This window comes from Trichoderma atroviride, chromosome 4 (assembly GCF_020647795.1).
Source record: "Trichoderma atroviride chromosome 4, complete sequence".
Taxonomy (NCBI): Eukaryota; Fungi; Ascomycota; class Sordariomycetes; order Hypocreales; family Hypocreaceae; genus Trichoderma; species Trichoderma atroviride.
In genome coordinates this window covers 1754102-1780014 of record NC_089403.1, presented here as the reverse complement: position 1 = coordinate 1780014, position 25913 = coordinate 1754102, and the positions used below count along the sequence as shown (strand labels likewise).

General features: G+C 51.2%; 10 protein-coding genes and 1 non-coding gene across 11 annotated transcripts; 7 read left to right on the top strand and 4 right to left on the bottom strand.

Moving 5' to 3' along the window:
* The first annotated feature begins 441 nt into the window (after positions 1-441).
* On the top strand, positions 442-523 carry TrAtP1_007898. Its single transcript has one exon. It is a non-coding gene; the product is annotated as a tRNA-Thr (tRNA).
* Positions 524-2146: 1623 nt separating this feature from the next.
* On the top strand, positions 2147-2656 carry TrAtP1_007897 (uncharacterized protein; the record flags this gene model as incomplete). Its single annotated transcript, XM_014092704.2, has 1 exon — positions 2147-2656. One exon carries the CDS (start codon positions 2147-2149, stop codon positions 2654-2656), a length of 510 nt encoding a protein of 169 aa, XP_013948179.1.
* Positions 2657-2867: 211 nt separating this feature from the next.
* On the bottom strand, positions 2868-5378 carry TrAtP1_007896 (uncharacterized protein). Its single transcript, XM_014092703.2, has 6 exons — positions 5107-5378; positions 5013-5038; positions 4599-4916; positions 4439-4510; positions 3655-4369; positions 2868-3569 (listed from the first exon to the last, which is right to left on the bottom strand). The coding sequence occupies exons 1-6, from the start codon at positions 5202-5204 to the stop codon at positions 3161-3163; spliced, it is 1638 nt and encodes a 545-aa protein (XP_013948178.1). The 5' UTR covers positions 5205-5378; the 3' UTR covers positions 2868-3160.
* Positions 5379-6446: 1068 nt separating this feature from the next.
* TrAtP1_007895 (uncharacterized protein) lies at positions 6447-10585 on the bottom strand (the record flags this gene model as incomplete). Its single annotated transcript, XM_066113707.1, has 3 exons — positions 6447-6563; positions 6635-7777; positions 7850-10585. The coding sequence occupies 3 exons, from the start codon at positions 10583-10585 to the stop codon at positions 6447-6449; spliced, it is 3996 nt and encodes a 1331-aa protein (XP_065969794.1).
* A 444-nt stretch (positions 10586-11029) lies between these two features.
* TrAtP1_007894 (uncharacterized protein) lies at positions 11030-12901 on the bottom strand (the record flags this gene model as incomplete). Its single annotated transcript, XM_066113706.1, has 1 exon — positions 11030-12901. One exon carries the CDS (start codon positions 12899-12901, stop codon positions 11030-11032), a length of 1872 nt encoding a protein of 623 aa, XP_065969793.1.
* A 2077-nt stretch (positions 12902-14978) lies between these two features.
* Positions 14979-15764, top strand: TrAtP1_007893 (uncharacterized protein; the record flags this gene model as incomplete). Its single annotated transcript, XM_066113705.1, has 2 exons — positions 14979-15380; positions 15444-15764. The coding sequence occupies 2 exons, from the start codon at positions 14979-14981 to the stop codon at positions 15762-15764; spliced, it is 723 nt and encodes a 240-aa protein (XP_065969792.1).
* A 175-nt stretch (positions 15765-15939) lies between these two features.
* Positions 15940-18957, top strand: TrAtP1_007892 (uncharacterized protein; the record flags this gene model as incomplete). Its single annotated transcript, XM_066113704.1, has 8 exons — positions 15940-15960; positions 16026-16763; positions 16822-17286; positions 17370-18228; positions 18304-18372; positions 18444-18611; positions 18683-18791; positions 18849-18957. The coding sequence occupies 8 exons, from the start codon at positions 15940-15942 to the stop codon at positions 18955-18957; spliced, it is 2538 nt and encodes an 845-aa protein (XP_065969791.1).
* An 18-nt stretch (positions 18958-18975) lies between these two features.
* Positions 18976-21432, bottom strand: TrAtP1_007891 (uncharacterized protein). The gene is made up of 2 exons (XM_066113703.1): positions 20198-21432; positions 18976-20123 (listed from the first exon to the last, which is right to left on the bottom strand). Exons 1-2 carry the CDS (start codon positions 20904-20906, stop codon positions 19120-19122), a joined length of 1713 nt encoding a protein of 570 aa, XP_065969790.1. The 5' UTR covers positions 20907-21432; the 3' UTR covers positions 18976-19119.
* Positions 21433-22623: 1191 nt separating this feature from the next.
* On the top strand, positions 22624-22851 carry TrAtP1_007890 (uncharacterized protein; the record flags this gene model as incomplete). The annotated part of the gene is made up of 1 exon (XM_066113702.1): positions 22624-22851. The coding sequence occupies one exon, from the start codon at positions 22624-22626 to the stop codon at positions 22849-22851; it is 228 nt and encodes a 75-aa protein (XP_065969789.1).
* A 1319-nt stretch (positions 22852-24170) lies between these two features.
* On the top strand, positions 24171-24584 carry TrAtP1_007889 (uncharacterized protein; the record flags this gene model as incomplete). The annotated part of the gene is made up of 1 exon (XM_066113701.1): positions 24171-24584. The coding sequence occupies one exon, from the start codon at positions 24171-24173 to the stop codon at positions 24582-24584; it is 414 nt and encodes a 137-aa protein (XP_065969788.1).
* A 348-nt stretch (positions 24585-24932) lies between these two features.
* TrAtP1_007888 (uncharacterized protein) lies at positions 24933-25769 on the top strand (the record flags this gene model as incomplete). The annotated part of the gene is made up of 1 exon (XM_066113700.1): positions 24933-25769. One exon carries the CDS (start codon positions 24933-24935, stop codon positions 25767-25769), a length of 837 nt encoding a protein of 278 aa, XP_065969787.1.
* Positions 25770-25913: the final 144 nt, after the last annotated feature.

Genomic DNA, 25913 nt, shown 5'->3' with positions numbered 1-25913 from the left:
TTAGGCATCCAACATTGGAAAGGGATTTGTTTGGCTTGTCTGCCTTGGAGTAGCTGCCTTAAAGAGCGGTGGTGCTGCATTACCCTGATGCTGGTGCAGCTGGTGCTGGTGCTACTGCTGCTACTGCTGCATGGTTTCGGAGAGATATTATCTGGGTGTTGTTGGCAAGGTATGGATGATGACAGCATGATAATACCTCCAGTTGAACAGGCATGGCAGAGTGTTCAAGTACCATATTGGCGGGAGATGCCGCCATGGAACCTGCCCGCTTAGCTAAGCGGTATAGAAACGATGAGAAAAAGAACAGAGTTTATGGAGCTCGATAAAAGTCGGCCATGACATGTTTCTTGCCCGCTCTCGTGATCTCTAATGTCGGAAATGTTCCTTTCAGCAAAGCCGATTGGCTTTATATAATATTATATTTGGCTCTGGGACATCAAAGCCCGCTTGGCTAAGCGGTATAGCGTGTCACTAGTACTTCTTTGACATGACAAGGTGATCAGTTCGACTCTGATAGTGGGCATTGTTTTTTACATTTTTTTAGTTATTTGCCGCGTTACTGGTACTTCTGACATGACAAGGTGATCAGTTCAACTGTAATAGTAGGCATCTCTTTTTACTGTTTCCGTGTCGCTAGTACATCTTTAATATAACGAGGACTAGTTCAACTCTAATAATGGGCATCTCTTTTTGCGGCATCTTTCCGTGAGACGACTTTTTGCTCTTTGTGTTCCTTTTCTTTTGCTCTTGTAGTTCTTGTTTTGCTACAGGGTATTCATGCATTCCTGAAACGTTGCACCCAATACCTATACTGCTTGTACACCAACCAACCGACGAATCTATAATACAAAAGGATAGGGCACTAAATGCTCGATAGGGGATGAGATAGGCTGCATGCACGATGCTCGGAACTAGCAGCAGTCTTGTCATTTCGCTGCCTAGCCTGCTTGTCTATTGCGATTTATGCAACACAGTGAGTAGGCAGTCTAGGAAGATCATGTAACCAGCTCTAAGTGCACGGCTGCGTGAACCGAAATTGCAGAAGACGTAATTACACGCGCCCTTTTCTCGTCATGTCATGACATCTGTCCTTATGACTCAAAATGTTTTCCGCTTCAGCCTCAATTTCCACGCTGCTTGGCTACGTCATCATGCCCATGCCAGTTTTCCATCTCTTCTCTCTGTCTTTATTCCCATTGATGCCTGTTCTTTGGCATTTAGCCAGCTCAGAAACAGCACAATTTATGTAAACAGATGAGCAGGTGATTATTAACATTAAAAAATAAAAGGCTAGAAAAGAAAGAAAGAGGACATGCAAAATACGGATTTCTGTCGCAGGCTAAACGCGGGTCCCGTAAAAAAAGAAGCTGCCCCTCATGTTTGGCGGTGCCGACATATTGGAGCTGGAGCTAGAGCTGGAGCTTTGGATAGGCGACAGCGAGACGCTCTTTTTCGTTGTTTGCCTGTTTAGCCAAGGGAAAGGAAATGGATGACACGTAAAGCGGAAAAAAACAAAAGACGTGGCATGATGGTATTGGGCATTTTCTTGAAGCTATAGCTGGCATCTTCTTTATTTTCTCTGATATATTCTGTTCCTCGCCTTGCCTGTGCAAAACGTGACACCAAGAAAAGCTGACCCCTCCTCCGCATTTTCTAATTCTCCCTTTTTTTTTCCCACCGGCTGCATTCGTCGTTTGAAGGGTTAATAATCAGCTGCGAAACTTGAGCGAAAAGGCTGAAACCAAAGATCCGAAACCTTACGAGCGACAAAACGACGTGACCTGACGTTTGAAGCCTTTCTTCTGCGCGCCTTTTTGTTACATTCTTTCCTTCTTTTCGCTGTTGAAAAAGAAAGCTTGTTTTCCTACTTGCTGACTTTGGACGAATAAAGCCGACGAAGCTTTTCCCCGCATCGCCGTTGCGCGTTTGACTTGGAGCGGCAAATCGGACGGCAAAACAAAGACAAGAGACCGGAAGGACGAGATTACCTGAAGAATTACGCAACTCGATACCGACCGACTCAATATACAGAGGGGGAAAGGAGTGACGAAATAAGAGAAACTTCTGGGGGCTTCATCTGCTCTTGACGCCCGCAAACAAACTATACCTTTTCCGAGGCCATCACACAAAAGAATCCATCGCAGCCATGTCATCCTTCTTCGTCGAGCTCTGGGAGGGCATCTTCACGCCCGGCCCGACTCCCACCATCCTCAAGGCCACAAACGTCAGCTTTGCCGCTTTACAGGTCGTCCTGCTGTCGCTCCTGTACGCCACGTACAGCGTGCACTTTGTGGTGCTGTCGGCGCTGTGCGGCGGGCTGTGGTGGTCGATCAACTGGTTCGCGCGGGAGCTCAAGATTGCGCAGGCTGCCGAGGCGGAGCGGAAGAAGAGGGAAGAGGAGAAGAAGAAGTTGCAGGGCGATGGGTCCGGGTCGAGCGATACCGAGGTGGAGGGCAAAGTTGCGAGGCGGACGACGAGGAGCAGTAAGAAGAGCGGCGGGCCTGGGCCTGCTGCTGCTGCTGCTGCTGCTGCGGTGAAGGCGGATGCTGAGCCTTTGGAGAGTAGGGGTGAGGTGAAGCAGAGGGCGGTGCTGGAGCCGCAGTCGAGTGCGAGTACGGAGGATGAGTGGGAGAGGGTTTCGGAGAGTGAGAGGTAGGGAGAGATGTGGTGATGGAGAAGGGTTATGGTGAGCTGGACTGTGAAAGAGGCTCTGTGAAATACGAGGTTTAGCTAGTTATCAAAGAAGTGTATATACATGTGTGTTTGATATGTGGCGTGAGATGGTGGAGACAAGATAAATATCGTTCTCTCGAGTGTCTATCCACTTGACGTATTTGTAGGACACTGCAGGCTTTCCGAGTCTATAATGGTGAAAGTTTCAATGAATTTGCATCCAATCCACGAGATGAGTCTTCTCGCCTCTCTAGAAATTCTATACCCTTTTACTCTCTATACAGGATATCACGCTGAAACAAGAAAAAGACAAAAAAGCCATCAAAATACACAACAGCAAATGACATGTATTCAAACCATCCCCTCACGCCATCACGCTCCCACGCCTTACAACCAGGTATAAAAACAAAAATAGATGTATCAAAGAATCTTTTCAAAGAAGAAGAGCAAAAGAAAGAAGAAGCATTTTCCTTGTTGTAATCTTGATTCACAGCTTTCGTAGTTTCCGTGTCATATGAGCCGCAACCAACATGCTCATGGCCCCTATAAAGAGACAAACCGCAATGGCATTCGTCCCGCCAGCCTCCTTTCCTTCAGCCGCAGCCGCAGCCGCGTCCTTTGTCTCGTCATGCAGGTCCGGGCTCTTTCCGGGCTCCATGACGGCGAAGACAATGGTGGAGATGAGGGTGCCGATGAATTGCGGGAGGGTGGTGTAGATGTTGAGGATGCCAAAGTAGATGCCGGACAGCTCGCCCGAGGATGATTGTGAGCGACTGTTGCTGTTGCGGCGGGTGGATGTCAAGGGGAGGGCGGCGGATGGGTCTTGAGCGCCGCTGAGTTTGTTGACTTCGATGCCGAGGAAGGCCGTGGGAGCCCACATGGCAATGGCCCATGGTCTGAAGTCATTTAGCAAAACTTCGGGGATTATATGTGTCTGTATATGTACACATGGCGTGGATATCAGGGGGGGCAGATACTTACATGCCACAGATACACATGAGAGTCGTGGCAGACACAAAACTCTTGGCCAATGGAGCCATGAACATGGCCGAGGCGAACATTAAATCCCCGATGATCCACGCTTGGAGCAGATCTGGCTTCATCCTGTCCAGCTTTTTGAGCAGGCCGGCCACCGCGGGCAATGGCCGATGGGTGTAGGACTCGTCCGTTGGGGACCGCACCATCATGGGCAGGAAGAAGGCGCCAAAGAAACTGACGGTCGAATAAATAACCAAAGCAGAGCTGCCAATGCGGCCAATCTCGCCCAGCACGTCGGCGTTTGAGCTTTTCGCGTTCGCAGGCATGTCGTAGCGGATCCAGGTCTCTCCGACCCAGGTCGAGCTGTAGCAGATAAAGGGGAACCAGCCGATCCAGGACCATAGCTGCGCCCAGCAGATGGCTTGCACGCGAGGCGGGAGAGTCAGGAGCGTGGAGCGGATCTGGTGCAAGACCTTGAGGGGCCCTTCGCTGGGGAGCTTCTTGGCGGAGAGAGAGTGAGACTCGTGATGGGACGGCCGCAAGACGCGCTCGGTGACGGCGTAGCAGGTAACGGAGGTGGTGCCGAGGATCGCCATGGAGGCAATCACAGCCAGTTGTTTGAACTGCGTGTCGCCGAGGCGAGGCCCGAACAGGCGAACGAGGTCGATGGAGCCCGCGCCGTATCCTATCATGTGGCCGATGGAGTTCATACGGCTGCCTGGGAGAGGATGGGTAGTTAGCAGATGAAGGACTGAATCGATACAGCAGAAGAGAATTGTCAACTCACCCCAAGCGGCGCCCGTTTGCTGCTTCTCAAGGGGAAGGGTGTCAACAATGAGGCTCCTCGCACACGACATGACTGTACATCGACACCGTCCAACCGTCAGCAAAAAAGATCAACCAACACTCACATCGCCTAGACGATATAGCTAGCGAACAAGACTCACTCGCATTAATCGCAAAATCCACCGCGTATATCGCAACCACTGCAAGAACCACGGTGAATCTCCTCGTCGTATCACCACCATCGCCGCCCACAAACGCGCCCACAATCTCGCGCGTAAAGCCCAGCACCAGCAGACACGCAGACACAATCACTGCCCCAATCATCATCAGCGGCCGACGACGGCCCCAACGCGACGTGCTCTCGTCGGCTACGACGCCCACAATCGGCTGGACGATGAGACCAGAAAGAGGCCCAGCGACCCAGACCAGGGAGACATTGCTCTTGCTCAAGCCGAGTTTGAGGAGATACGGCGTACAGTCTGTAAATCCAGGTTAGCTACTGTTGATAATACGATTGAATGACTACGAAGTAAAAGATGATCCTTCAATCGGAAGAGGGCAGTGGGAGACATTACAGCTCATTTCAAATCCCCAAGTAAATCTAACAGTAAACCCCCAAAAGTCAGTCAATAAATTCAACAACTTTCGTATTATCCAAAAAATACTCACGTAATTCCAATGGTGCAAAACGTCAACAACACCATTTTCATCACCTCGGAATTCCCCCGGATCGATGCCTTCCCCGTCAAAATATATCCCGCCGCCATTGTGGGCGCAGCGCTCAGAATAAAAAAGAAGAGAAATCGCCGTACGCCGAGTTAATATTAAAGCAAAGCTGCACTGCTATCAATTAATTCCCACTACGCATCCATCGTCATCATTTTTTTTTTCCCTTTGTTGGTTGTTGTTTGTTGTTCTCATTTCTCCCCCCACGTTTTAGAATTGCTGCTACCGCTAGAAGAAAGGGGGCCGCGCTCAATCTCTCGTCTCTCTGCTTACCGCTATTGTCTATTATTAGCCCCCCTGTGAGACCCTCAGTCTCAGAGCCTCTCTCATCTCCCCGTCCTAGGCTCGAAACAGGCATGGGTCACGCAAAAGGTCTCGTATCGCCAGCGGTTACTCCGTGATACCTCTTGATTAATACCTCGTGAAATGAGCATTTTTGGCATTTGCTTCTCTTCAATAAATCTCGTCTTGACTAGCGAATACATACAACGAATAGATAATAATACATGTTATACAGTCGACTGCTAAAGTGCGCTCCGCAATGCTCGAGCCATTGTCGCGTAGAATAATAAAAAATATCACTTAATGGCATCTTTCGGCTCAGATCTGTCTACTCTCTGCGTCTTGATATGGTAGGACTTGCAGCACCCTACATCCATCATCTTCTTATCCGCCAAGCCAGTAGCCTTCTCACACCTCATACACTGCCCCAACGCCCCTGAATTGGACAAGGCATATAAAATGCCAAAGAGAAGAAGAAAAAAAGCAACACAAAAAGCTCCATCTTTCTCATACTCCCACAATCCGAAACATCTCCTTTCAGCCTCTGCATCTCTTGGCTGCATCTCTTGGCTGCATCTCTTGGCTGCAGCTCCAGTATGAAGAACCAAATCAAGAGCTTGAAACAAGCGGGGGAAAAGAAAACAAGTAGTGACAGGCTCAAAATAAATCATATAGTGCCGTGCTTCTTCAGATGCTAATAAATGAGATGCGATGAAGAGAGGCGAGAAGCTCCCTCAAAAATCCTAACAAAAGAAAACGTGCAACAATAGTTTTTAAGAAGAAGAAGAAAAAGAGGAAAAAAAGAAAACGCCTGGTTGCTTGCCTATCCCTCCTCAAATATGCCATTGGTTGTTGTATACACGTTTGCATCTTCTCGACGATGCTGGTCCTGAAATTTCCATGATAACAAGTAAAAAGTGAATCCGTCGCTTCCGTTTTTTATTCATTCGCCTTTATCCACCTCGCGCCAACGCCATGTTCAAAGTTCATATACGCGCTGTCTATGAGTCGGCTAATTTCGCAAAATGCTTGGACCAAATCCAGCCCACCTGGTCTGACGGGTCATCTTGGTTCTTTGCGAGCCAGAGCTCGCCCTTTTCGGCAATGACGTCAAATATCTATGAGTAAAGTCAGTATAGCCCATCGTTTTTACGGCATGCGAGCAAGCACATGTCCATGTATATCGTACCTCGCCGGCTTGGTATGTCAAATAGGGATATCCAGCCTCGTGTTTTGTCGTGGAAATATTAAACTCGAATAGCGATGCAGCTAGCCAGAGGACATTATATCCGTCTGAAGCATGCGCACGCTCCCGTGATGATGCTCTGGAGGACCGCTGACTCTCCTCGGGGCCGTCAGGGAGGGGCAGAGCCGAGTGGAACAGGTTTGAGAACCGGCGGCTCTCATTCTGGTGATAGCTGGAGTAAAAGGTGTTGCCAGAGTCTCGCCGAATATGGGGCGCCGACTCTGAACTTTGCCTTGACGTCGCCATCGCCATTGTCATTGCCGAGGAATCGAAGCTCTTACCCGTGCTCGGTCGAGTGTTGCCAAGCGATCGGGAGCTTGTTGGCACATCAGCTGACCGCGGAGATCCCATGCCTGCTTGATTGTTGTTGTTGTTGTTGTTGGAGAGGCCTGCATAGAAATCTCTGTAGTAGTACTGGTGAGGACTTGGCGCCGTTGCACCAATGCCAGTAGCACTCGAACTAATGGGAGAAAGAGTAAACGAGCCACTATGCCGTTTACCAAAGTCGGGGGCCGGCAGGACGGGTGCTGCCTCGCCATTCATGGACTGGCTAGACTGGCTCAATGCTCTGTTCTCTGCTTCCGAAGTCCGGCCCCTAGTTCTGGGAAGTGCGTCTTCTCCACTCGCCGTCGATTGTGAGATCCTTCCACGGTAGGCCGGGTTGATGATGCCAATGTTGGACATCATCTCGTTTGCATAGGGAAAGTCTCGCTGAAAAGCTGCCACAATGTCTTCAAGTGCTGGCGCCTCGGGTCCATCCGCCAGTACAGCTCGCATCTTTTCCCTCCATACAAAGTACCAATCAGCCTGTATGTTTATAAGGTTGCCTAGGCAAATGTTGCCCATCTTTTCGGTCAATGCCGATAGCTTTGGAAGCTCCTTGATGAGCGTGTCGTTGAGAGCCTCATACTGCTCCACAAGCTCCTTAAGCTTGGGATCTATGCTTTTGCCTGCCTTCTTCAGTTGCTCCGCACGCTCCCAAACAATTCGTCGCTTCTGCCTCTTTTTCATGGCCAGCGAGGGATTCCCGTAAGATTTGATGACATGTTCAAAGGGTTCAATGACATGTTTTCGTATTTGCGTCAACTGAATAGAAAAGTATATCAGTAATCATAATCCTGTCAAGTAGATAGTCGGGAATAAAAGAGGGGCTCTTACGTGCAGCTCGAGAGTGATCTTCTCGATGTCACGAATTGATATGTTAAACTGAACCCATTTGCTCTCCAGCTCCGGGAAGCTGCCTGGTTGGAGCCGCATCACCAGCTCAATCGCCGACAGAAACTGCAAAAACTCGTGCACGTATGACGAAACCTGTCTGGTGTAGAACTCGACGTCGCGTAAGACGACTTGTAGTCGCAGGTAGTCGTCGCTAAATCTTTCCTCTAGCTTGAGGTATTCAGGGTCTTCCGGTTCCCGGGCACCACCCTGCAGTTTGTCCACCTTTTTACCAAAGGCTCGAGCAAGGCCAGCTTTGACGTCGGACTCCTTACGTTTTCTACCGACGATTTGTCCGACCAGCTCAAAGTTCTTCTTTGTCTTGTTGATTTCGATAATGGCGTCCTCGAGGGCTTCTTTGGCTGCTATAAGCGGCTCTCGGTCAGGGTGATCCTGCGGCGTGTGTTGGAGGAGAGTCATGATCAGATTGGGGTACTTGGTGATTCGCTGCATCGGTTTGATGAGGAGGGAATCCAGATCCCAAGCAGTTGTAAGATCTTTAGCAACCTCGTTACATTCATTCAGCCATATCTGCACCGTAGGATCCTGTTGAATCTGGATGAGCTTCTTCGCTGCTTGGTCGCTGTTTCTCAAGAAGCCTTCGTGTGCAAGCTTCATCTTTTCCATATTGCTTTGGAAAGCTGGGCCAAGTGAAGTCTCACGGTCTTTGGGATCGCTGAGGTCAACAATAGATGACTGGCTTTGCTCTGAGTAGAATGAATCATCCTTGACGGCAAGTGATCGGCCGCTCTTTGGCACATATATGCTGGCAACCGCTTCCTTGAGTATGGCGAGGAATAAAGTGTGAAATTCGATAATCTCGTCGCTATTTCGAAAGATGAGCTTGACTATCTTCGCATCTAGCTTGGGGCAAGCCTCTGCGGTGCCTTTGTAGATCTCCTCAATAATATTCATGTCTCTTACAAAGACAGCTTCAGTATCGATGAGCTCTTTGACTACATTTCGCCTCTGGATCAAACGGTGTCGCTCTTCGCTGCTTAGGCCCTCGGCTTCCTGGATAAAAGATCTGGCGTCGCTATCCACGGCACCCCTGCCATCAAAATACTGATCTGTCGTCTCCACGGTCGTCATGTCCATCATCGACAGAGGAGTTTCTGAGTGATGGGATATGTACTCTCCGCTCCCGCGGTCCGAGTTGACCAGAGTGCTTCCATATTGAGACTGCTCATAAAATACGCTCGATGTTTGCGATTCGAGGGCTGAGTTTCGTCCAGAATGTGGAAGAGGTGGTGGCTCGTGCTTGGGAGACGATAGGTACGAAAAATCGGCAGTCGCCTCTGTTGATAGATACGGAATAGAGAAGCCTCCGCCCGTGTCTAATTCCGGGAGCTGCTGGCCAAGCTGAATGGATGATCGTGTCGAATCGACTGAGGGGCGGACACCACCTGCTCCACTATAGGAGAAGCTTCTCAGAGAAGAGTCATCTCTCCCCGAGGATTCAGATAGCTTCCACGAGGCCGCTCGCATATCCGGCGACTCTGAAGCCTCTGAATGTGTGCCGTCAACAGAGACATTTGTCCATGCCGTATGGTGACTTGACCTATCAGCTCGAGATATTGAAGGCGGTGCTAACAACTGGTTTGGTGGGCCTGCGTCGAGATGCTCGTCGTGGGAAGGATAGAGGAGATCATCAAAGGTTTCTATATCAGATGAGGCGCATGTTGAGGCCCTATTGGATGATAGATGACCGCCATAGCGGTATGGGGACCGCTCGTCCTCCATCCCGTCCCGATCATCCGTCTCCTCGGTACAAGCATCAGTGGCGGCATCATCGACATCGAGGCGCATGCGACGAGCCATTGCCTGAACGCTTTCTAGATCAGAGTGGCAGTCAGATTCATCTTGAATATCCAGCTTGGGATGAGATGCTGCCTGCACAGCCTCTTTGGCAGCTGGAAGCTCGTCGGCGGAAGGCTGTGGTAGTATCTTCACAATGGGCTGGTAGCTTTGTTGCACGGGGGGCTCCAATGAGGCCTCTTGGTGCTCATTGTTATAATAAGCCTCGGGACTGAACTGCTCTTGGCCGTCAATCTGGTTGTAGGGCACCGGGGTATCTTCTTGGTTGGTGTAATTTTGATGGTTGAGGCTGTGGTCGTGGTCGTGGTCGCGGTCGTGGACGTGGACGTGGACGGGGTGGTGAAGATGAGGATGAGCCGCAGCAGATGGTTGCGGCGGCGACGATGGAAAGTCGTCATCATCGTCAAAGGGGCTTCGGTAGTGAGAGCGTTGTCGCGTCGGCACTATTATTTGTGGGCTGAGCGGCTGATCGGACATAGCCAGGTCAGAAAGCTCTGCCTGGGGCTCTATATCAAACTCTGTAACAGCAGAAGTAATTGAGATGGTTGACAGAGGTCGTTGGGCTTTTGTTACGTTAGCGGACGGTGAGGTTCCAGGGAAGGTTCCAGGGATGCCCAGTGTTGGCGAATCATTATCCTTGCCGAGTGCTGGGCGCGAGGCTGCATCTGTCGGGGTTTCTGGAAGGGACTCGCCCTTCTCCACAGCATGAGTGCCGTGATCAGCTGCGAGCTCCCCAGGCAGCTCATTTGCCAGCCCTGACTGGGGGGGGGTGGCTGTCGGTCTGCCCCGTCGACTGCGTCCCTGTCTCTGCTTTTGGAGCTGCATCCCCTTCCGCGGTTTCTTTGTTTGCATCATCATCATCTTCCTTCTCTCCAGCAGTCACAGTGGTAGGTGAATTCGTAGCCGTAGCTGTAGACGTGGCTGCAGCTTTGGCCTTGGCCTCCTCCATTTGCTTCCTCCTCTCCACCACTCTTTGACGAGCTTCAAAGGCCTGGCTTTCGCGGATGGTCTTTGTGTATGCTAATCGAATATGTTCTCGACGCTGTTCAAAGTCTATAGGTCCCACCGCTATTATCTTACGCTTCGCCGGGTCATATGTCTTTGATGAAGAGGGATCTTTCACATTGTCCCTGGCAGTTGGCCGGGCGGGGGGCTTCGTCTTGGCCGTTTCCTTCATTCGGGAGCTTGCTGTTGTCGCTACAGAGACTGGTTGCCGTGGCCGAGAGCTCCTTAGAGGCGGTGAAAGCTTGGGCGGTGCAGCGGACACGTACGCTTGGAGCCGGTTATTGCTGCTATTGGGCGTAACTAAGCCCGAAGGGGGGTTGTTTTCGAGGTGTTTGGGTAGGTGTTTTCGCTCGAGTCGTAGGGGGGGTTCGCCTTGGCTTGCCTGCTGCTGCTACGAACATTGGTTGGCGGTCTCCTAAGTGTAGAGGGCGAATTCGATCGTGAGGAAGTGGGACTGGAGTCGCTGGGAGTGGCCAATCTCCTGCTGATAGAGACGGGCAATTTGGAGCTGGCACCTGCTGGCGTGTGCGAGGCTGGTGGAGGTGGAGCAGCGGCTTCTGCTGCTGCAACTGCTGTCGCGGTTGCCGTGGCCGCAGCGAGTGCTGCTATCGTCGTTGTGGGAGATGCGGGTGACTTGTGGTGCATAAATGGCAGTATGGATATATCGCTGCGAGACCGCGCGTGATGAGCTTTGGGTGCACTCCCCCGGGGCATTTGGAGGTCCCTGTACCAGCTGGAGGGGGATGCAGGCTCGGCTTCAAGGTCGGAGAAGCTGCGTTGACGCCCCGCGAGGCCATCTACATTGGACTCGGACGTTCTTCGAGGGCGGAGGTTGTCGATGCCAAAGCCGGCCGCGGCAGCGCTGTGCTGACCGGGGGCAACTTCACCGAACAGCAGGCCTGGGAACTGGGAATTATTAGACTTTGGCGATGGCGCCGCTGGTTGGGAGGCTGATGGTGGGGAATTGTGCGGGCGATGTGTTAGAGAGCTGGAGGCAATAGAGTTCCCGTTAGCGGACGTGTCTGGTGGAGGTGGATGGTTTCCAATGCGGTTGGCAAACGACCGCGAACTACCCGGCATTTGGTCGCGCTCAGCGGTCCTCGATTTCTGCAGAGGGCGGTTTGACGACGCGGTCGAGGCCGCCGACGACGAGGGCTGCTTGGACGAGCCCGGGGCGGGGACGCCAGGACGAGGGCCTGCTGACGAGTACGCAGAGGGAGACGGGCCTTGCGGCTTGGGCTTTGGCTTGGGCTTGATGGAGTCCTGCCTGATCCGAGCAACCGGAACCTCCTGGCGTGGAGGAGCTCTTGGAATGGAGTTGGCTCCGCCGCTCTGATCGAAGCGTTTCTTCAGATCTTTGACGCTGGGGGCTCTGACGGTTGAGGAGGATCTCGTCGTCGCGGCTGCCCTGCGGTCGAGGGGGCTCGAGGCGGAGCGCAGACCCTGACGGCCAGCGCTGCGATTTGCAGGCGGCTGCAGGTGTCTTGCAGCAGCCCCATCAGCGCTGGAGGGCAGCGCATGCGGGACTGGCGAGGCCATTGGGAGAGACTGCGGTTCGCCCTCGGGGTCGCGCGCTGGCTGGAAGCTCTTGTAAAAGTCGTCGGGATCTAGAGTGGCTGCTGCATGGTCGGCGAGGACTTGTGCATTGGAGTCGTGGGCAGGGCCGGGGAAGAAGCCAGGCGGGTTAGGGATTGACGTCTGGCTGTCGTAATAGGCATGGGCATGGGCACTGGCACTGGCACTGGCACTGGCATTGGCATTGGTTTCAACACCATCCAGGCCCTCGCGCAGGCCGCTGTCCAGGTCCGGGTCCATGTTGGCAATGGCCTGGGCGCGAGCCAGAGCATCACCCGCGGTCGACGCTGCGAGGGACGATCGGTGGACTGAGCTGAGGGATGGGAAACGACTGGTCAGGCACGTCGAGAGAGGCCCGCACAGCACCTGCAGGCATCGACATACACGCTTCTGCCGGAGCTGGAGGTGCGTCGTGTTTCTCTGCGAGCCTAGCGGCCGTGTTTGTTTTTCTTGCTGGCGGCGAGCGAATGGCCGGCGGCCTCGAGGCAGCTTGTCCCTGAGACGTGGGCGAGAGGGGATAGCGAGACGGTGATTGGAACGACGGGTGCTGCAGCCTGCAGGCCGGATACAGTACGACGTCCAACCAGGTCTGCGCATTTAGTGTGTGCTAGCACCTAAAGGCCTGCGCGCAGCCCTGCAACAAGCCCCGAGAAGGGCCCCCAGGGCATGTCACTGCTGTCGACTAGGTTGGACCAACGCACTAATGCTTAACGCATGGGGGCTTTGGAGCTGTTTGAGGTGGACGGGGCGCCTAGGTACATAGTCTCCGCTGTTAGAGCCCGGAAGTTTTTTTCTTTTTCTTCCTCCAGCTTTCTTTGAAGGCCTCTAGTGATTCAGGTTGTGCTAGTGCAGCGCCAGTCTAGATGTGTTTCACCTTTTTTATGGCTCGATCGTTTCAATCGCAATTCGCTCCCTTGTTCCGCTTCCACGATGCCATGCATACTGGATAATCCGGAGAAGGAAAGAAAAAGGAGCCGATGGAGGTGAGATTGAAAAAAATGTGTCACTGGCGAATTCCATTTGACGCACAATTGGCGAGAGGTTTAGTGAAATACAACGTTAGACCCCTATGTATATTTGATAAAGATGTATCCAGCGAAGGGATTACATTGACAGTGCATGATAGTCTGGAAAAGGAAGAAAGGGGAGCCGATGGACGAGAGAATGAAAAAAATGTGTCACCCGCTGCGCGTGGTAATTAATTAAAATTAAACTCCCTGCAGATGATGGCCTCCATCCCTTATCTACTACTGTATGTGAGAATCAGGGGCTTCGGCTTGATGACGGAGGTCCAATATACTAAAGCAATGGACAGAACTTGTAGCAGCTGTGTCGGCTTCTCCAATGAAAAGAGGCACATCAATGGCGGTCGTGATCATTGTGCCCCGTGAAAAGAGCAGCATTGCACAGGTGTTGCCATCTCGGCGAGGAAATCAAGCCACTTTTGGTGTGAATTGCAACCCCAAACGATGCATCACGTTTGGCAGCTCCATATCCCGAGACCCCTTCATTTCCAGCGAAATTTCACCTGCATGCCGATACGAGCATCTGCGGCTCTGGAATTAAGCTCTATCGAGGGCCTAGTTCTGCCAGCGTTGGATCCAGGCACCTAATCAAGCCTTTGTGTTATTAATCATCAATGGTTCGGCAGTTGTGTGCCACCACCACCACCACCATCATGATGAGAAGCTCGAATGGGGGCCTCATGCGGAGCTGATTGTGCCAAGTCAAGCCGCGGGTTGCAGCGCAGTCCGTTTGCCATCTGGCAGGGCAAATCGCCGTCGACAGGAGACGTCGAAAGAGACTCCAGATGCCCCCGCCAAGTAGCGCATCGCATCGCACCCGGTATTTTGCATTGATCTCAATATCGGTAACCACAAGGCGACTGGGTTTCCACGTTCTGCTCTCTCCGATCGCGATCGCGATCCTCGGCCGCGGACTCTGCGGAGCCTTGTCGACCCTTGCCGGCGCAAATCCTGATGACAGCTTCTTAGCACGGAAAAGCATCTCGCGCCTCGATCAGCGTGCTTGGTGCGCTGTAAGAGCCCCAGTGCCTGGAGCTGCTAAAGCCCAAGGCTGCGCACTAATGTAGGGGCTAGCGGCGCCGTGCCGTGCTGAGAAATTGCTCAGCTCTGACTAAGGGCAGCAGGATTTAGAGCTCCAAGGTCCGCGAAGAAAAAGAGCACCAGACGGGGGATTCTCAAATAATCAGCACACATTTCTCATTGAACTTTACACACCACAGTGACGCTACATGTAAAGCTATCCAGCACTCCAGTTGTAGCATCTATAGGTTACTGCTACTACTGCTACTACTGCTACCACTACTGCTACTACTACTAGCTATATCTGGGGTTTGGTGTTGAACAATAGAACTCGAGTGCTGGATGTTTTCTCTTCACGAAATGGTGCTTATATTTTGAATTTGTGTGTATTTTATTTTGCCTTCCCTATTTTTCTTCACCCCTCGAGCTTATCGAAGCTTAGCAGCACTCCGGGCAATCTTATCTAGCCAAAGCCACTGGCCCTGAGCGCCACCCGTCTCAGCCACAGCAGCTCAGTGATTGGTGGCGCTTGACACTTGAAGTGGTTCATTGTTCGCATTTACACCAACTTGACGCGAATAGTAAACGAAACGACGCGAACTTGCGGCCGTCATCATCCATCCAGAGAAATGTCTGGTGGCAAGAAAAGGAAGCGTGGCACAGACAGCGCGTCGGACAATCAGGTCTCTGCCTCTTCCAAAAATTATACGCCTGTACAAAGGGACTTGCTGCTGCCGCACTACCCTCTCGTTCGCACTCTGAGACAGCATGTGCTCGCAAGCCTCCCAGATTCTTCAAAGGTCAGACGCAAAAAGATTGCGGCTTTGGGATCAGGCACAGGGGCAAGCGAAATAGAAGCGCAGCTTGCACATTTGCTTGACACTGCTCTGGTTGGCTGCAATCAGCCAGTACCACGGTCTGAATCAGAGGAAAGTACATGGCGGCAGTGGCGGTCCTTCTCTCAGAGGGGAGATGAATCTTATGTGACTATTTCTAATGGAATAGCTTCGTCGATTGATCTGCAGTCTGAGGTCGGTTACCATCTCCCCAAGTGCAATCGGTAGAACAGGCGAGGCTAAATGGCCCAATTGTAGATTCTTGACTTTGTCATCTGGCAGCTATTTGGGAGAGAGAGGGTTGGGTCATGGCCCAAACACCTGCTCTGTGATGGCTTCCGTAGAAGTGCCAGAGATGATCAACCTATCCGGTCAACTGTTGCCGGAGTAGGCATCCTATATCCCAATTTCCACGTCAAGGCACTGAGAGAGACGCCGTGGCCGCACCTCCTGGCTCTGCTTGGCCAAGCCGGCGAAAGAGTAATGATCAACCTGTTGTCTGAATGCTCTGTATTCCTCAAGGTTGATTCAGGCTTAGACAACTACTTACAGCTAACCGGTTGGTGGCAATGCTCGTGAGATCTTGACTGCTCTTATTCTGATCAATCTCTGCTAGGTATTCCCTTGTCTGAGCTGAATGCCGGGGCGCCAAATCTCAAATTGAAGCCTCAGCCACGCAAACCCACGGAGATTACGCTTGTTCGTAGTAGGATATTCTACGCAAAGCCGGCAACCACGGCGACAGGCCTAGTCCATGCGGGCTTCAAGCATATCCGTATGTCGATTCACCTTATACGCGCTTTGCCATCTCTCTGGATCCAACTACTAAGCAATCTACAGATGCCCTTAATCGTTACCCCTATATCAGGGGGGAGCGCAGATGTTAGAGAGAATTGCCCAGATTCTATAAAAACTCGAGAGCAAAATGATGCTCACACAACTAAACTTATGATGCATATGTTTCCGCGCCAATTCAACCTACATAATGTCTTTACTTCTCCAACTGATACGAACCAAACAGCTCAAAAATTTCACGATTATACATTTCGCGAAGATGAAATCAAGAAAAGTATGAGAGGCGCCAAACGGTCGACTGAGAGGGCGCTGCTGAAGTTGCCCAAGCGGTTAAGGGGCACAACAAGAGACCTCGTACGACGATTGCAGATTTTGCATGCGCGATGTTCTTATTTTGAACTTCTAAGATACTATTGCCCAACATTTCTCGACGAATCTCATGCAAGTAAGGACAAAAATGGAGATGGGGAAATGCCAACAGCTTCAATCCCAGCTCCGGGCCGGGCAACCCAAGCAGAATCTCCCACCAAACGACAAGCTCGGAAGCATCACGCAAATACGTCGGCCCTTCCTGAATATAAGTCTGTTGTGGAATTATCATGCCCAACGACATGCGTTTCTGCATTTTGTCAGGCGGTCCTTTCAAAGATAATCCCAGACAACTTCTGGGGCCGTGAGAAAGACTGTCATAACAAAGTCGTGTTCCTTCGCAAAGTAGATCATTTCATCAAGCTGCGACGGTTCGAGATGATCTCACTGCATGAGATAGCACAAGAGTTCAAGGTACTTCTAAACTCATAAAACGAGATGACCGTCATTGTGTACTCATTACAGGATTTAGGTCACAGAAGTTGCTTGGCTAGAGTCCCCTAGCTGCCAAGGCCAGAAAACCAGCCGGACAGACATGAACAAACGTTACGAAATATTTCACGAATTTCTTTATTATGTTTTTGATTCCCTTTTGATACCCCTAATTCGCAGCGATTTTTATGTCACAGAGTCCAATACCCATCGCTCTCAAGTTTTTTATTTCCGCCACGATGTCTGGCGGCTGGTGGCAGAGCCCTCGCTGTCGAGCCTCAAAGAAGGAATGTTTGAGGAGATCAAAACGAAAGAGGCGGCACGAATTCTCGATTCCAGACGGCTTGGGTTCAGTCAATTGAGACTTTTGCCCAAAGGTACCAAGCTGCGCCCCATTATGAATCTCAGACGCAGGCAAATGATGGACAGTAAACGCGCCAGGTTGCTTGGACCCAGCATCAATTCGCTCCTCAAGCCCATTCACGCAGCGCTCAAATTTGAAACTGTATGTGCCATGAACCTAACCCTCTACTCTCTATTTTTGTCTGGGAAGCAAGGTATCGGTAATTTCAAGCTAACCAAGCGCAGCTCATGAACCCATCCAAGCTGGGATCAGCCCTTTTTGCGGTTGGCGACATTTACGAGCGTCTCAAGGCATTCAAAGACTCCTTGGCGCCAGAGAAGCATCATACATTTTACTTTGCAAAGCTAGATGTCAAGGCTGCCTTCGATACAATTCCTCAGTCATCGGTTCTGCAGTTGATGAGGTCGGTTCCCAGTCAGAGTCGTTACATTATAACAAAGCATGCAGAAGTGAAGCCGGGGGAGCGATTGGGGCTCACAGATGGGAAGAGCGCAACCAAGCCCGTACGCCGGTGGCATTCCACAGCCATAGCTCAGGAACAACCAATTTCGTTTCTCGATCGCTTGGAGAGTGGCATGGGGAGTAAGAAGAAGAACACCGTGTTCGTCGATAGTACTGCCTTTCAAAGGCACGATACTCGCGGTCTTTTAGCGCTCTTGTCCGAGCATGTAGGACGCAATATCGTCAAGATCGGAAAGAAATACTATCGACAAAAGAAGGGCATCCCCCAGGGCTCCGTGTTGTCGACATTTCTATGCAGCTATTTTTATGCTGACCTAGAAGCCCAGCATCTGGATTTTCTTGAAGGACCAGACAGTCTTTTGCTGAGGCTTGTTGATGACTTTTTACTCATCACGCTAGACAAGGAGAAAGCCGTTCAGTTTGTCGAGACTATGCACCAAGGGGTTCCTGAATATGGTGTGGAAGTAGGCCGCGATAAGACACTTGTGAACTTTGATATGGACGTTGACGGCGAAGTTGTGAAAAAGCTTACCAAGGGGGCTAAATTTCCATATTGTGGCACATTTATTGATTGCAAAACGTTGGAAATCACGAAAGATCGAAGCTCAGGCAAGGATATTGGTACAGCTACCTCAGCAGATAGTTTCTTTGTGATGAAACATTTTGAAGTTTTGCTAACCGTACATTCTATCACAGATATATCAGCCTCTTTTACCGTCGACTTTGGCCGCTGCCCTGGTCAGAACTTTCAACGTAAAGTGCTCAGTTAGTGGCTATAGTTCCTTATCCCACTACATCTCTGCCGGTTGACTGATGTGATGTTGCGTTATCTATAGACTCGTTCAAATATCAATCTCACCTCATGTTTTTCGATACGGAGCACAATTCACTCGACACTGTCATCAGCTCTTTGCACGGCGCATTCTCCGAGACTGCGCTAAAGATGTGGGCTTATATACGATGCTTGTCTGCGTCTACCCGACTTTCGGCAACTCTAATAATCAGTAAGTTTGGAAAGCAGTGTCATGAGTAACAAGACTTTTTGTTTAGGTGTACTGAATTTCGACCAATTTAGATACTATTAAAAAAGTGGTGGATATAGCTTTTCTGATCCTCACGAGCAAATGGAGGAAGAAGCGATTCGAAAAGTATGCATGCGAGATTCGCAAGGCGCAAGTTATAGCGTAAGTTTCAAAGAAAGAAAATTACACGTGAAACACTGCTAAAGTGTTCATTCCTAGGACTGGATATTCGGCCTTTTTGGACGTGCTACATCGGCGACAGACGGGGTATGGCGAGGTGATTGCCTGGTTGAGAGAAGAGACAACTCGACTTGCCACGACGAGATAGAAATAAGTCTTTATGACCAATACATTATCTATCTAGTGATGGCTAGTATACAACGCTCATCATGCCGCTGTGAGCTTTGAGCGTAACGTGAATCAAACATGCAGTCTATGCTTTCCATGTAACCTTTCTCAGAGATGTTGAGACTGATAATATACATTGCATCTATAACGCTATCCCGCTTTGCCACCACGTTTCTCCAAAATACAAACTGGGCAAATGATCCCAATCCCAACGCCACCAATGATCGCCCTCGCTGCCAAATCCCAAAAACAAAAGCGGAGATGCCGGTACAGGCTCAACGAGCCACAGCCCCGTCGACGAACAGTCGTCCATGAACAGGGGCGCCGTGAAAAACAGCCACGTCAGCGTAAACAAGAGATTCACCGCCCGAGACACAAGCCGCGGCAGCCGCAGCGGCACACACAGTCTGAAAAGATGCGCCGTCGACTGCTGCAGCAGAATACCCACCATCTGCAGGAAGAAAAAGGCTGGCGCCCTCCAGGGCTTCGTCTTGGGCGTGGAGGTGAAGCTCCCCGAAGCATGCAGCAATCCCGACTGCAGAAAGGAGACAAACATTGTAGCGACAGAGGCAAGGCGCGTGCCCCTTTTCAAGTACCCTCTTCGAAGGAGGTACGTCGCCGGCGCGGCAAACTGCATACGAAAAGTCTGGTGCCACCACCCTCCCCACCAGCCAGCGAGGCCTCGCGCGAGGATCTGCTCAAAGGAGCCAAAGGTTGAGGCAAATTGCCACAGCGCCCCGCGGGAGGGGTAGAAGCGGTTGGCGAGCCAGTACTGGACCAGGTCGGACACGCAGAAGACGGCCTCGATAGCGCCGTACACGCCGAGGAGAGAAAACGCTTCTCTGTATGCGAGGAGCAGCCATGGTGAGAAGTCGTGGAGATGTGGCGGGAGAGCGATATCGCCTTGGTAGTCGGGCCCGAGGATAAAGTAAGGATCTTTCTTCATGTACACGGAGAGGAAATCTAGGACAAAGTAGAAGATGACAATCTTGGTGAGGCGTCCGCGAACGAATACGCCAGTGGTTAGGGGACGCGTATACCCGCTTCTGCTGGTTTTGGGAATGGCGTCTACTTCGACCTTGTCTCCATGAGAGATTTCGAGAGGAATCTGAGGCCGGGGGATTGTTGGGACAGACCAGTTCCAGCCTTGGATGAAACAAACGGTTAGTCGGGCTGTCTCTTTAAAGTTGAATGCCAAGATACTCCATGTGATTACTCACCAGAAAATCGGAAGCAAAGTATCAGATCTGTCGCCCATGCCAGTCGCTCCAAGAAGCCTCGATCCGAAGGGTAAGGTTCCCAGACATATTCAAATTCACTCTGCCGCGTCTCAGCATTTGGAGTTCCGTTTGTTGATATCGTCTTCCGAGCTCTAATCTCATTCCCACTTCCATTCACGTTCTCAATTGCTCCATTGTGGCCGGTTGATCTCATTTCGGTGTGCATCTCACCACCCGCTTTTTTGATCAAACCACCATCCTCATCCTTCTTGACTCTCCGCACCACCCTGGCAGCATCAAACTGCGGCCTCGTCCAGATGAGCAGATTCACGCTCAGCATAGTGCCCCACGTCGACGCCAGTCCAGCCGCATACGCACACGCCGTGTTCGTGCTCGACGTGTACGCCAAATGATAGACATTGGACGAGATAATCAAGGCCATGGCCAGCCACCTCGTGTGATAGAACCAGGCTCGACGCCTATGCGGGACGGCCAGCCACAGCGCGGGCACAACAAACGGTGCCACCAAGCAAAAGGGAATCAGCAGAGGCTCTGCGCGGCCATTGGCAACAGCGAGCTTGAAGGCATCGGCGTAGGCAGTCCGTAAGGCGTAGGCGAGGCCGGGAGTGGGCATTTTGGCGATGCTGCCGAGGTCGACGTCTGGCGCTCTGCGTGAGGACAGCGACGATGCCTGTAAGAGCACGTCCATTGTGGCGGCTGGCTGGCTGGTTTTATCGGCGCCAGTCTTTTCTATTTTGTGTTCTCTTCTCGTCTCCTTTCCCACCGTTGTCGATTGTGTGATCAACCGCAGTCCGCGTTGAGGACTGTCTCCCAGTCAGCCGATATGCCCGCGCCTGGACTTTGAATCATGACGCACAAGAAGCACGAGCCTCAGTCCAATGCCGCATGTGAGTGAGACTTTAGGCCTGTTTGCTTGTGCAAGTACGAACAGGTCTGCCTAAGCCATGTGCCGCTATTAGTGTGAGACAAGAAAGAGAGCCAAAGGCGGTCTGGTGACGCTTAGAAGCTCCAAAATGCTCGTGGCGTTTCTGTTAGGGCCATCGCACAGAAATATGACAGCATGTGCTACGGAGGATATTCAGCCTATCGGGAGGTGATGCGACGGATCCTTTACAAGGGGCGGTGGCAACGCTAATGGTGATCTTAGTGACAAGTGATTGCTTGGTGGCATCAGTTGTGGGCGGAACTTGGCTAGCAGTAGATTAGCACTCAAGCACTGTATATGATGGACGATCCCTGCCCCGAATCTTGACTTTGAGATCCATTGCTACTCTACTGCACGTTGTACCTGCATACCCTGTGATATGCTCGTGTTGCTTTATTTTGGCGGCTTGATGCCTGATATCGCCGATATTCTACAATTTGTTTTTATTTTTACGTTGATACAGCGATCCCGGGATTTTTGTAGCTCTGAAGAGATGAATTTGTTGCCCGGGTATACATGTATTGGCGCCCTAGCTGTGATGATAATTATCATGACAGTTTAAGAGTAGACGGTCTAAACGAGGAACAACTCTGCAAACAGTACCCAATGAGGCGGAGAATCCCATCATAAACATTTATTTAGATTACTAAGCTTATATACACACACACATATATATATATTATACATTTTCAGTACACATATCTCATTTCATATGTTCCAGAGTCACACGTCTTTATACTTTTTAGCAAATATTATCCAGCAAAGTAGCAGCAGCAGCAGCAGCTGTAGCAGTACTATATAGTAATTAAAAAATGCTATTAGTAGTAGCTACGGTATAACCCTACCCTTGTGCTTGGACTACTATCGGGAGAGAAATGCTAACTTGACTACATAGACCTGGTTTGCATTCACGACAAAATGAAGGAAGCTGGACACTGCCTGCGTTGCAATAAGATGGGTCTCGGAAAGACAATGGTTTTCGCTGCGTACATTAAATACAGAGCACGAGAGCTTGAGAAGGATAACGACCACCGAAACCCAAAGTCCACTTTCTTCCTGTTATTAATAATTAACCCCGTAAACACCATCCATCAAATCCACAAGGAGCTCAAGATCAACTTTCCCACGCTTAATATGTTGTTATATTATGCTGGGACCACACAGTCAAAGAAGTATAATAGTGCAACTATTATTGCGAAGTCAAAGTTCGTCCAGAAGCTTGCTGCGCTTTCTCCTACTGACCCAGAGGTAAGTTTGCTTTTAGGCGCGCGCGCGATCTAATGCTGACCCTTCAGCAGAGTGCGCGCACCGTTGTTGTCACAACGTATTCTACCTTGCATGCAAAAGAGATTACGAAGTCCGAGAGAAAACTCGTTATCCAAGAGCGACGAGGGGAAGGAAACGCCCCCAAGGGTGACGACAGAAATAGCGTTCCGAGAGGAGAGGGTGACAAGGTAGAGTTCGACAATGCGGAGTCTGGATGAGCCCTGATGAAATGCTGCGCAGCGGCATCAAGAAGCGGCTGGATAGCCAGAAGAGGGCTGCAAAGTTCCCGTCGATGAATTGCCCAGAACTGCGAGGAAAGGGACTGAGATTCCTGACAAAGGACGACGACAAGATCCAGTTCGACGGCAACCTTGTTGAGTACAAATTAACCCATAAGCAAGCAGCCTGGGGATGTCTAATAGGCCATCCTTATTGTAAATAAGGCGTCAATATATAGCACGCTGTAAGGATGGCATATTTAATAAGTACCAGCATATTAAAACACCAACGGCGTTGTCATCATCAGTCCATCTTCCTGGGGAAGAAGAAGCAAAAACGCCAAAAAAAAAAAAAGATGGGCCGATTGACATTTCGAACGCCGGGATTTGCACCCAGGCTGTTGGCAGGGTTAGCATTGATCAGTCAGTCTGAAGGGTTTGCCAGCTGTGGCACTTACTCTCTCCCTTGGGAGGGGAGCAGGTTAACTACTACCCCACGTCCGAGTTGGAAGGGATTGTTTCTATTCAGGTATATAAGAGAAACAAGACAGAGAGTGGCAGGGTTGAAGTGACAGCTGGCATGGCCAAGCTGTTTGTGCTGTGGACGTGAGGCTGTTGATAGGTCGAGGCACGAGGGAGGGCTCGGGTGGCTGCAGATGGCGGCTGCTCTTGTGGGGGGACGATATGCAGAATGCCGATGGGCATTACGTTTGCTTTGCTAAACACGATGAGCCAACGTTATTTGTGTTGCTTGTCGAGTAAAGTAGGCTGTGGTAGGGAAGCTTGAGTGTATGTCGATGAGTTAGTTCCTAGTAGTAATCCAGAGGGGTGTGAAACTAAGATCCAGGTAAGGAGTGTAATTCGACTACTCTTATCCCGCACTTCATCGCAGATCCACATGGATGGAACAATACATGGACATGTAAAACATGCAGGATCCAAGTCATTGCCTGAAGAATCAAGCCATCGTTCAACGTCAGGTGTATCCCCATCCTACTCGGGACGTAGGGCGCTAGCTCCAGCCGCAATAGCTGTCTCTTACATAGCGAGCATTATATATATGTTGCTTCGTCCATATTTAACTCATCAGGCGACTCAGGCTTTATATTGTCGTTGCTTAGATGCATTCTTGGTTGATTAGACACCATCACTGCCGCAACCAACACGCGCGATAACCCCCATTTATTATGTCATCTCTCTCCATCTCTCTCTTTTCTTCCTGGGCAAAATGGTTGGACTTTTCTACCAGACCAGAACTAGCGCCACCGGCAGCTCTTTTGAACTGGTGGCTTATAAAGCTTCTCACCTCTTGTTTCTCCCCCCTGGTTACTAATGTTATTTGCCTGTAAGCCGTCCTCGAAGCTTCGTTTGCCAGAAGCCATGGCTCCGTAATTTCGCGTATCCAGAGACAACTTCGACGCTCTTGACAGCGAGATCAACATGGTTTGCTGACAAACTATGTCACCTGGCTGTATTTTAGTAGATATACCAGGTACCTTAGCAGTAGATGCCTGAGTGAGGGTATTGCAAAGCATGGAGGTACATGGATACTCCGACGCGATACTTGGTGGCGTCCAACCGTCTCCGCGCCATCAAGGTTCCCGCTGGCCTACAGCAGATGCTGGCAACGGACACCCGCCGAAAAGCCCAAGTATCTCCACCGCCCGAGCCAGGTACCTCGAACGAGCAAGTTACCGCCAGCCAGCGACTCGCAGCGCTGTTTGGCCCGTTGGCCGAGCCTCGAATTTGGCCATTCCTGCACCCTCGCGGCCTCGATCTCTCTTTTCCTCTCTCACCTGCATCAGAGAATCACTCACTCGACGCGTATCGCCCGCTCATCCACGCTTTGCAATCTTTTTTGTTTCCATCTCTGAGCCTGCGCTTTGATAATCCGGCGCCTCTTATTGTTTTCGTGCCCCCCAACCCGCATTTTCTTCCCGTGCCGCCAGAGCTGTGACCGCATCTCGGAGACTTTTGAGAGCTGGAGCACGACTCTCTCACCCCTCTCTAACGAGGCGCTGCCTATCAGGTCTGGCGGGCCGCGATACCCAGTCGCACCGCGCTGGCCTCTGCTACTCACGTCCTGCGCCCGTGAAGATCAGTCGCTTCGCGGCCATGGCGTCCGATATCACAGCCACAGCCACTGCTCAGGCCGCTTCGGCTACCGGCTCGCAGAAGCATCGGGCCTGCGACGAGTGCCGTGAGTCCCCGCTAATCCCCAGCTGAAGGAAGATGGAGGCATCCATACCAGACGGTACATGCATACAGCGAGTGTGCAGCAGTATAGAGAGACGGAGACGACGACATGTGGTTGGATGGAGATGGAGATGCAGTTGCCTTTGCAAAGACGCTTGATTCTGATTCGAACCCCCCCTCCTCTTCTCTAGGATTCCGCAAAGTCGCCTGCACCAAAGAGCCCGGCGGCTGCTCGCGCTGCCAAAAGGAGGGCATCGCATGTGTTTACTCGCCGCAGAAGCCCATGGGCCGTCCCCGGAAACGGCGCCATGCACCGCCTGTCATGCCCGTGTCTCTGCCCATGCCTGCACCTGTATCCACGGCCGCAGCCCAGCCCGCGTCTTCGCTAGATGCCGCTCCGACGTCAACCATCGCTGAGGCTCTGGCTCGGGTTCTCCCTCCTGCTCAGGCTGCTGCCATGTTTTCTGTTGGCCCTCCAGCTGCATATGTCGGCGCTGACCAGCATGGCCAAAATAGTAGCCACCATCACCAGGGCTGTCACTGTCAGCATCACTGCCATCAGCACAACACCACTGCCCACCAGCACAACCACTGCCATCAACCTCAACCTGCGGTGGCATCAGATCTGGCTGTGCACTTGTTGAGCCAGCCGCTGCCATCAGACATGTCCTCTTACCTGAACCTATCGCCCGAATATAGCACCGACGACTCGACTTCACTTCTGATGGACGACAGCGGGGCACTTGCTCACATTCCACGCCACAGCCAAGGGCTTTTTGACGGTACAGCCATGCCTGTCATGAGCCTGAATCAAGCTGGTCTTTTTGAGGATATTAGCTTTGACGAAATAGAGACAGACTCGTCTGCCTCTTCCATGACTAAAGATTTCAACGACTCCCTTCAAAAATACATGGTTTCTCAGTATTTGGACCCCCCCAGCACCTAGCGACAGTCCCAGTACCAATACCAGCACGCACTCTGGCTGTTTTGGATCGGCAAAGTCGCACCCGACCGCCTCTTGCGACTGCCTTTCCTCTCTCACACAAGCACTTGGCTCCCTGAATCGCCTACCGACGGATGTGATATCTGC